The 11,600-nt window shown below is 37.3% G+C and overlaps 1 protein-coding gene across 1 annotated transcript in view; it reads left to right on the forward strand.

Moving 5' to 3' along the window:
* The window catches only part of oxa1l (OXA1L mitochondrial inner membrane protein), a 30,935-nt gene extending 19,541 nt beyond the window's left edge, over positions 1–11,394 (forward strand). Inside the window, exons 8-10 of the mRNA XM_028793631.2 lie at positions 3,706–3,868; positions 6,738–6,818; positions 10,971–11,394. Of these exons, the coding sequence (XP_028649464.2) occupies positions 3,706–3,868; positions 6,738–6,818; positions 10,971–11,098 (372 nt within the window). The 3' untranslated portion in view covers positions 11,099–11,394. The remainder of the gene's footprint in view (positions 1–3,705; positions 3,869–6,737; positions 6,819–10,970) is intronic.
* Positions 11,395–11,600: the final 206 nt, after the last annotated feature.

An 11,600-nucleotide genomic window follows, 5' to 3' on the forward strand; every position in this document is an offset into this window, starting at 1 on the left:
GTCACTTTAACCAAGTGATCCAATCACCTCTACACCCTCAATTCTATCCTGATTATTACAAAATACTAAATCCAGGCAGACTTCACCCTGTGTTGGTGCTTTAACATACTGTGTTAAAAAACAGTAGGTGTTTACAGTCACTGAACTACAAACTCCTGTTCTTGTGCTCTGCCATTTACAAGGTTATCCCAGTTAATATTCGGATAGTTAAAGTCCCCCATGACTATAATATCCCTGTGTAAATTTGCTTTTTTAATAATACTAAAAAGATGTGTGTTGAAATTACTGTCGGCATTGGGTAGTCTATAACAACAGCAACAACAACATTTATTTATATAGCACATTTTCATACAAATAATGCAGCTCAAAGTGCTTTACATGATGAAGAAAGAGAAAAAAGACTAAATAAATATGATTTTAAATAAAGGAACACTAACATAAAAGTAGGGTCCGATGGCCAGGGAAGACAGAAAAAACAAAATAAAATCTGCAGGGGATCCAGGCCATGAGACCACCCAGCCTGCTCTAGGCATTCTACCTAACATAAATGACCTCAATCAGTCCTCATTGCATTCAGAGTTCTCATGGAAGAACTGGATGATGACGGTCATGTGGTCTTCTGGCCTTTAATTCATCAGTGTAGGGACATCACGGTGCTTTGATTAGGTGGTGGCGGTGCAGATTGCCCCCACAGAAAACCAGAAAAAGAACAGAAGAGAAAGTAGGGTTAGTACGGATTTTGAATATGAATACCATGAGTAATAATAATTTATTGAATATACTTTCCAGGAGAAGCCACGTGTCCTCACTAAGATGGGGTTCATTGTCTAACTGAAGAGGACTTACATTTAAATTCTGTTTAACATAAACAGCAACCACACCAATTTTTCTGTTCTATCCTTCCTAAAAACATGTGTATCCCTCTATGTTATAATCATCCCCACCTTTGTTATTTAACTCACTTGCCTTATTTTTGATACTTCTAACATTAACGCAAGCTATTTTAGTTGTTAATCCTTTTAAATTTAAATGTTGGGTTAGAATACATATTACAACAAATTTTTATTTTTATGCTATTGTTTGTTCCTCCACGTATAGTTCTAAACCTGGTCTGTCCTAAACTCCCTGCCCCTCAATAATCCCCCTCCTCCCCCATTCCCTACCTTTAACAATCCTCGACTAACCTACTCATACTCCTCCCCAATACATTGGTGCCTCTCCAGTTCAGATGTAATCCATCGTGGCGGAACAGGACCCATCTGTTCCAAAAGGAGTCCCAATGCCCCATAAACCTATACCCTTCTACACTCCACCAAGATTTGAGCCACACGTTAAGCCCTCTAATCTCCTTAGTCTCACCTGGACTAGCGTGTGGCGCAGGCAGAACTTCAGAGAAGTTCTCAGCCTGACACCTAAGTCTTTGAATTTGGATTGCAGTACTGACAGACTACCCTTATGTATGTCATTTGCTCCAACGTGGGCAATGATAACTGGATTGACCCCCCACTCTAGCCAGGAGCCTATCCATCCTTCCATGGATGCCTCCCACCTGTGCACCCAGAAGGCAACACGCCATGTGAGACTCTCTGTCTCTGGGTCAGACCTGTGCTTCAGTCCCCCTAATGACTGAGTCCCCAGCTATCATTACCTCCCTCTTTCTGGAAACTGGTTTTGAGGTGTCCTGTTGGGGCTCCTTATTCCTGCCTACCACCTCAGAATCATCAGAGACACCGTTCAGCTCAGCAAAGACCTGCAAATGGTTTGACACTTCCAATTCTGGGGTTGATGCCCCCACACATTGTGTGCCCTTTACCTTGGGCCTACTTCTCTAAAGGACACCAGGGCTAATTCTCTACTACAATGCAGCCCAGCCAATTCGCTAACCAGTTCAGCGACCTCGAGTTCAAGCTGCTGGATCAGCTGGAATCTCTTGCAGATGTGCAGTAGCCCATATAGAAGACTGGCTCCTCCAGGCCATCCTCTAAAAAGTCCAACAGCACTTGCATTGCACTGGCCTCATTATTAAAATTTGGTTTAGGATTACTAAAATTGTCTTAACTTTTTTTTATTACAATGAAATAAATTAACTTAAATGGTAAAACTAAAAAAGTTTAAATCCAAAGAAATAAGATTATAGAACTGCTACAGCTATTTAACACTATCTGGCTCCTTCAGCTTCTTTACTTTTCTCCTAACTTTGCTCTCCTCTAATTCCTTAATTAAAAACTCTCCACTTGCACTGTTTGTATTTCCCCTTATTAATGCGCCGTTATGCTGTCGCTCACTTAACTGCTGTACTTCCGGACCACTAAGAACTAAAATAAATAAATCTTGCTTAGGGAGTATCTGCTGCTAGTTAATTTCTTACTGTCTTATCTGCTCCTACAGACCAATTACATCAGAACATTAATACAAGGATCCATCTTTCTTGAAATGTGCTGCAAATTCTTCATCTGTATTTTAGATCCATGAGAAAGTTGTGTCTCAATGTAATAAGATTTTATCTTTTAATTGGGATTCCAAGACCTCTGCAGCATCTTTGGGAAGACTGGCATCTCTTTTTAAATCATTAAATTCTTATTGTCCTACTCCCAAAGATCATAGCCTAATACAGCTTCATTGAAAAGAAAAACAAAAACTTTTTTGGCATTTGACATATTTTTTGTGTATATTTTCTCTTTACATTTTAGAATAGGTTTTCACTTAAAAAATTCAATCAGAGCAAATGGATTTAAGTTTAGGCCGCAAGAATATAACTATAGAGAAACAAAGTTAATAAAAGTATAATCAGTCACAGGAAGAATTCTTACTTTGTGTATCATTACAATAAACTAGTAATCATTACACAGTAATTCTTACAAAGTACATAATTATGTGTAAATTCCACATCTAATGCAGCATTCACATCTAAATAGCTTATCGAGGGAACATTAGGATTGCCTTTGGGATACTGAGTGCAGTTTTAGTTATAAGATCTATTTTTTAAACTATGCTTTTTATTGTACACATCCAGCTACCATGCAGTGTTCTTGAATGTAGCACATTCTTATGCAGAAGTGTTTGAAAGCTGTGAATTAATGGAGCTACCTTAAATTTTTGAAGATTAGATTGTACTAATCTTTTATCAAACTAAATTTTCAGGCAAGGCACTTCTAGTAATAATCTCAATTTTTTTTTCTCTTTAGATGAAATGAATTGTATGATCTAAATGACGCCATAGTGAATTGACTAGGACTTTTGACTTATAACTTTAGAGTCTGGTTTTTGAATTCAGGCCTCGGCATGTCTGCTTGGAGTTTTCACATTTTCTCTGTGTTTGCCTGGGTTTTTCTACAGTAACTTTGGTTCCCAAAGATGTGTATGTTAAATGGCAAATCTAAATGGTATAATTTGTGAGTGAGTGAGTTCTCGATTTGTACCTGGTCCTTTTAGGATGAAGAATCATCCCTTGTGAGCTTAACATTTTATTAAACAGAATCAATAATGGATGAATAAGTTGATTTTGTGATCTGTTTAAGAACAGTGTCTACTGTATATTTAAGTCGTTATTGTTAAATCATTTTTTAGTCCAAATTGTAGCTAATTGTGTTACAACAATGACAGAACAAATTTGCCATTTTTTTTCTCCGTGACTTTACCAATACTCAAAACACTTACTTAACATGAGTAGGTTTAAAATCTAAGTCTTGTTCTTTCTCTCTTTAGGCCATTTTCACTTACTGGATGACTTCCAACGTCTTCTCCCTAGCGCAAGTTATGCTTCTAAAGTCGCCTGCAGTGCGGAAGAAGTTAAGAATACCAGAAAGAATCAAACATGATGCATCTGCTCTTCCAGTACAGGAAGGCTTCTTCAAGAGCTTAAAGACAGGTAATTCTGGAAGAACAAGATCAGATTTGCTGGGTCTCTTTATTAGCTGGTTCAGTTTTTTGTATACAGTATATTTGGTATAAAACTGAATTTAGAATGACACCAATCTATTCTACTGTAGTTTAAATTCCTAAAATGATTTTGGAATCTACATTGGTACCGTGCTTTCATCCTACAGGAAATACCCGGAGTCAATTAAAAATGTAAATAAAAAATATTTGAATAAACAAATATGGCATGCAGAATTTTAAGCAAATGTCCTTGGACTGTGTGTAGTATAGTGTGCATGCAGTTATGGTCATCATACTATCAACATTCATACAGTAGTAGTACCATCAGAATCCTTGAACTGAAGGCTTCTGCAGTCTTGCTAACACTTAATCCAGGTCTTCAGAAGTCTCCAGTCAATGAGAAAAGTTCATCTAACAAATTCAGCTAAATGACAAATAATGTACTCAAAGACAATATTCAACATTAATGCTTATTAGAATCTTGCTATTGAATTGTGTAGGTTAATTTTCATTTCAAAAGATTTTTGTTGTTTTTATGGTTTTTGTTCTTTTTGTTAAATCTTTGTCTTATAGTCTTACTGTGTGAAAAATTATTTCACAAAATCCTGGCTCCTTACTTGATACATCAAGATTTTTTAATATTCGTTTTGATCAAGCTTAACAATAATGACTGTGTAGTGTCTGTATTGTTGAGTCCCATCTTAAAAATATGTTTGAACACAAAACGTATTAAATTTTACATACTGGAAGATTACATGGCTTGCTCTTGAGCTAAGGGTGTTATTAAACTTCTGGCTGTCTGTTTTTATTAAGTCATACTGTTTTCAAGAATAATTCTATACAGCTCCCAATGATATGTGGTGATATGACTGGTAGAAAGTGGATGTTACAAGATCTGATATTTCAGTACTAATTTGATACCAATGTTTCCAGAAGTGTAACGGTACAGTTTTTTTTAACAGTATTGGCAGTACTGAGAAAGTCGGTACTGCACTCATGCATGACTACAAGTAGACAAATTACTCCAAGAAGCACAATAATACAGTACATGATTAAAGCAGTATTAAAGTTACATATGAAAGTTACTCAGTGATGATGCTGTAGTCCTGCATCTACACGTTAAAAGAAAAACAGCAGAGGTCATATCTGCAAATGCTCTTGTGTTGGTGCAGGGGAATTTCAGTATGCAAGTGCAGGAATCATACGTACTGTTAAAAACAAAAAAAGCAAAACACACACACAGGCTTGTGGTATTGCCACTTTTACCCCATTATAGAATTAGTTCAGAAACAGATTTGTGTGTACGTTGGGAGTGAAATAATGTTACCAATCAAATGAGATGAAATCGTTTAACTTGTATTGTCACACATTTCTAAGAGCAGTTGAAATAATGAGATTAATTGCTTTTTTAATAAAGTGTTCTACTCTGTTCCGATAAATTAAAGGAGGCTTTCCATTCATTCTCTGATTGAAATGAGCCATACATCCATCCATTTTCCAACCCGCTGAATCCGAACACAGGGTCACGGAGGTCTGCTGGAGCCAATCCCAGCCAACACAGGGCACAAGGCAGGAACCAATCCGGGGCAGGGTGCCAACCCACTGCAGGACATAATACAGTGTCTATTAATTCAAGCATCGGGGGGAACCTCCTATGTATCTGCAGTCACGCATATAGGGAGGAATATGGCAGGGCAGCACTAACAAAAGTCATTACACAAAAACATCGAGCGAGGCAAGATTCAAAAATGAGACGACTATTTGACATATTTACACCAGTGATGACATAAGCTGGTCCATTTCAGGCATAAGCAATAACAGTCTGGTTAGTCATGAAAGAAACCCTGAAAACGGCAGCAAAAAAGCTCTTTAATAAAGCATTAATTTGAAATGGACAAGTACAATTTCACACAGGAATCTTTAAGTTTGGTACGAATGTTTAAAAAAAAAAAAAAGTGGGGGGGACAGATTTGTAATAAAGCACCATGAGTTTCTGACATTTAAAATTAGAATTAATTTGACTCATCTGTTAAATATTACTATTTAGTAAAATTATTAACCAGCTAATGGTACAAATATAAATCATAAAATAGCAAATGTTGCAAACATAACAGGCAAAAACAGACATTAAAAGCATGTTGTTACACAAACAGCGTTAAAGAGTTTGTTTAAATGTAAAGATCATTCTTTATTAACCCTATGCCAAAATCCCCAAGGTGTTTTACCCCCCATCCCTGGGGGAATTGCGTTAAAATTCAGCACTTTCAGTGAATTTAAATATTTATGAATGTCATTACTTGTTCACCTGTATTTTAGTTGGGTAACTACTTTATGGATATACTGGTATTGAAAGCTGCTGTTACTGTTAGTAGTTATATATTTTGTATTGTGTTTCTGAAAAAGGTACACTATTAATCACTTCAATAATGGAGGTACTTAATAAAAAGTTATTGAATGTTGTGGTATTGATAGGCATTGAGTATCATAAAATGTCACTGCTATTGGTGTTGAATGCAAAAATTCTGGTATTGTGACATCTGTACTTGACACACAAGATGGCAATAATTTGATCTGATCCTGCAACTCTGTTTTACCCCAACTCCTTAGCTGGTTCGTCACACCGCCTGCTATGGTCTGAAATGAACGATTTGGCAACTGTTTTTTTTTTTTTTTTTTAATTACTATTATTTTTAGGCACATCATATTAATCATTTGTTTACAATTTTTGTACAACTTTTTCAATTACAAATTATCAAGGTGACAGTTGAAGCAGTGTTTAGATTCTTGCAGATTTTCATTAACTTCAAATAACTTGTACATTATATATATAAAACAAGAAATTTTCTGTCTTTGCTCAGGTTGGAAAAATGCACAGCTTGCTCACCAGCTGGAGGAGAGGGAGCAGAAAATTAAAAATCATTTACAGTTGGCGGCTAAAGGTACTTGAAATTACATTTGATCCTAGTGTGATAAAATGCACAAAGGTCACTAGTTTGTTGTTTTTATTTTGAATACAAGTAAATCATGTAAAAGAAATTTCAAGGGTTTAGCATCCTACATTGGTTACATTTGTAGTTTTTCTCTTAACTAATTGGCTTCGATACAATTGTTGCCTTTTTATCTTTTGACTCTTTATAACTAAATAAAGTTCAGAATTGTTATTGGGTTAATTTGTATACCACTTCTGTTGGTCCCAATTCATACCTTGACATTTCAAGTCATACATCTTATATATAAATGTCTATGCCTGGAAGTGTGTATGTCTATCTGTAAAGCCTGGAAGTGCGAGGCTATAGCATGAAGCTCAAAGAAAGCGACTCTGTTGCCAAAGTGAAACTGGCAAGAAAAGAGAGAAACTCGCTTAGCCACTGATAGACAACGGAGGTGAGCACGTCGGCAAAATGAAACTGCAGAGGAAAGAGAACCTTGCTTTGCCACTAATGCACAACCATATAGATTATATATATCTATATAGATTATATATTACGTTTGTTTCCTGTATTCATTTTTCTGTTCATTTTCCACTGATGATGATACCTGGTAGGTTGTCGAAAGCTTAGGGGAAAAAAAAACTTTTAAGATACGTGACTGTTTCTCCCTTTGTGGATCCCTAGCTACAAATATGCAAACAGTATTACAGACCTTCGCTTTCACAGTATGTATGTGTGTGTATATATATATATATATATATATATATATATATATATATATATATATATACACATATACACACATATACAGGTGCTGGTCAAAAAATTAGAATATCATGACAAAGTTGATTTATTTCAGTAATTCCATTCAAAAAGTGAAACTTGTATATTAGATTCATTCATTACAAACAGACTGATGTATTTCAAATGTTTATTTCTTTTAATGTTGATGATTATAACTGACAACTAATGAAAGTCCCAAATTCAGTATCTTGGTAAATTAGAATATTGTGAAAAGGTTCAATATTGAAGACACCTGGTGCCACACTCTAATCAGCTAATTAACTCAAAACACCTGCAAAAGCCTTTAAATGGTCTCTCAGTCTCGTTCTGTAGGCTACACAATCATGGGGAAGACGGCTGACTTGACAGTTGTCCAAAAGACGACCATTGACACCTTGCACAAGGAGGGCAAGACACAAAAGGTCATTGCTAAAGAGGCTGGCTGTTCACAGAGCTCTGTGTCCAAGCACATTAATAGAGAGGCGAAGGGAAGGACAAGATGTGGTAGAAAAAAGTGTACAAGCAATAGGGATAACCGCACCCTGGAGAGGATTGTGAAACAAAACCCATTCAAAAATGTGGGGGAGATTCACAAAGAGTGGACTGCAGCTGGAGTCAATGCTTCAAGAACCACCAGCACAGACGTATGCAAGACATGGGTTTCAGCTGTTGCATTCCTTGTGTCAAGCCACTCTTGAACAAGAGACAGCGTCAGAAGCGTCTCGCCTTTGGACTGCTGCTGAGTGGTCCAAAGTTATGTTCTCTGATGAAAGTAAATTTTGCATTTCCTTTGGAAATCAAGGTCCCAGAGTCTGGAGGAAGAGAGGAGAGGCACAGAATCCACGTTGCGTGAGGTCCAGTGTAAAGTTTCCACAGTCAGTGATGGTTTGGGGTGCCATGTCATCTGCTGGTGTTGGTCCATTGTGTTTTCTGAGGTCCAAGGTCAACGCAGCCGTGTACCAGGAAGTTTTAGAGCACTTCATGCTTCCTGCTGTTGACGAACTTTATGGAGATGCAGATTTCATTTTCCAACAGGACCTGGCACCTGCACACAGTGCCAAAGCTACCAGTACCTGGTTTAAGGACCATGGTATCCCTGTTCTTGATTGGTCAGCAAACTCGCCTGACCTTAACCCCATAGAAAATCTATGGGGTATTGTGAAGAGGAAGATGCAATACGCCAGACCCAACAATTCAGAAGAGCTGAAGGCCACTATCAGAGCAACATGGGCTCTCATAACACCTGAGCAGTGCCACAGACTGATCGACTCCATGCCACGCCGCATTGCTGCAGTAATCCAGGCCAGAGGAGCCCCAACTAAATATTGAGTGCTGTACATGCTCATACTTTTCATGTTCATACCTTTCAGTTGGCCAACATTTCTAAAAATCCTTCTTTTGCATTGGTCTTAATTGATATTCTAATTTTCTGAGATACTGAATTTGGGACTTTCATTAGTTGTCAGTTATAATCATCAACATTAAAAGAAATAAACATTTGAAATACATCAGTCTGTGTGTAATGAATGAATCTAATATACAAGTTTCACTTTTTGAATGGAATTACTGAAATAAATCAACTTTGTCATGATATTCTAATTTTATGACCAGCACCTGTATATGTATATGTATACATATATATATATAATTTTTTTTTTTTTTTTTTTTTCTTTATTTCGCCTTATACAATTTCTTGTATTAGGAATTTGTTAGTTTTCGCATACCCCTTGGGGTCAGAGCGCAGGGTCAGCCATTGTACAGCGCCCCTGGAGCAATTACAGGTTAAGGGCCTTGCTCAAGGGCCCAGCAGAGCAGTGGCCTTTTTTGGCAGTGACGGGGATTCGAACCGGTAACCTTCGGAATACCAGCGTAGCTCCTTAGCCTCATATATATATATATATATATATATATATATATATATATATATATATATAGTGTGTGTGTGTGAACTTCCTCCTTTTCCAAGGTTTCTTAAATTTTTTTTCCCTACAAGGTTTTTTTTTTGGAGTTTTTCCTTGTCTTAAAGAATCAGGGCTGGGGGGCTGGCAAGAGGCAGGGCCTGTTAAAGCCCATTGCGGCACTTCTTGTGTGATTTTGGGCTATACAAAAATAAATTGTATATGTATATACAGTATGTATGTGTGTGTGTGTGTATATATATATATATATATATATATATATATACACATACCTGAGGCAAAGTCAGATGTATCATATACTGTATAGGAATCTAAACTGCATTGCTAACATTTGCTCTGCAACAAATATGTAAATACACAGGATAATTTGTTGTACTTGCACAACAAAATGCATTCTTCTGATATATCCCAACAAAGAATCTACCTCCTCCTCTTTACTCTGCTTCTGTGTCTGCTTCTTACACAACTTCTTCTGCTTCTTCTGCTTCTTCTACTGCCTGTTCTGCTTGTACTTCTTCTGCTGCTTCTTCTTCTTTCAGCTGCTTCTGTTAGGAGTCGCCACAGCGGATCATCTTCTTCCATATCTTTCTGTCCTCTGCATCTTGCTCTGTTACGCCCATCACCTGCATGTTGCTTGCTTAGTGGTGCTCTAAAGACTCAGGCTTTTCAGTTATACAGACATCATGCGACACATGGCATTGATCAGAGATGCAACAAAGACACCAAGGATAACACAGAAGGAGCTGCAAAGATCCACAGTGGTGATGAGAGTTTCTGTCCATAGGACCACTTTAAACCATACAGTCCACAGAAGCAGCTCTTTATGGAAGAGTGGCCAGAAAAAAGCCATTGCTTAAAGAAGAAAAATAAGGAAACATTTGGAGCATGTGGTGGACTCCCCAAATACATGGAAGAAAGTTCTCTGGACAGATGAGACTAAAACTGAAACTTTTGCCCAGCATTAAAAATGTCATATGTGGTGCAAACCCAACACTTCCCAGCACCGCAAGAACACCATTCCCACAGTCAAGTATGGCGATGGCAGCGTCATACTGTGGTGATGTTTTTCATTGGCAGGAACAGGAAAATTAGTCACAACTGGCAGAAAGATGTATGGCACTAAATACAGGGCAATTCTTGAGGAAAATCTTTGTAAGTCAGCCAGAGATTAGAGACTGGGATGAAGGCTCACCTTCCAGCAGGACAATGAATGACCCTGAACGTACTGCTAAAGCAACATGTATGCAAATCACCATAAATGAAACTTTGTAAGGTGCACTTCAATCACGTTTGAAATGTTTGATTTGTAATTTGAAAATGTGGGGCAGAGGGGTAAATCAAGGAAAAATTGTCTTTGTCCGAAACATTATGGGGGCACTGTGTGTGTCTATAGATATTGATAGATATAAATATATAGATTTATGTTTTTGCTGACCTTTTATTTTTTTCTTTACTCAAGGACCACTGAGGCAGACGTTTACCCAGAACCCACTTCAGCAACATGTGCCCCAAGCTGGACCTACAGGAAATGCTACAGTTGTGCAAAACAAAACAAAGAAGAGGCCCTGGGAAGATACAATAGGCTGAGCAACAGAGTTTTATGTCTTCATTACGGACTCCACATTTTATGTATTCACTTCCAAATCGGAAATCTCACCATTGAAGCATTCGATGTAGATCCATCCTGAACAGCTCGATTAGGCTACTCCACACCTCTTTTTGGTTTTGTTTTCTCATCTACATGTTGGAAACTGGTTTTGGAAAACTGCAAAATGTCCAATCTTGGCTTAATATGAGGTGATAGACAGACACCCCTGTTGAAGCTGTCATACAACATGCTCTGTGTCAATAAGTGAGCAGTAAAAATATCAGAATAGATACAAGTTCTTAGTGTGTCTTTACTGGCCTTCTATTTCATTCTGTCAGATGGAGATCTTTCTTGCAAAAAAGTTGATTGTTCTTCTTTAATACGGAACTATGAGCTGATAACTAATGTAATGCTTAATGTGAACACTCAGGGAGGAGAAGTATTTTTATTATTCATTAGGTTTACGTGAGAAAATTATTATCAATTAGATTTAACGTTGAC

This window comes from Erpetoichthys calabaricus, chromosome 2 (assembly GCF_900747795.2).
Source record: "Erpetoichthys calabaricus chromosome 2, fErpCal1.3, whole genome shotgun sequence".
NCBI classification, from domain to species: Eukaryota; Metazoa; Chordata; class Cladistia; order Polypteriformes; family Polypteridae; genus Erpetoichthys; species Erpetoichthys calabaricus.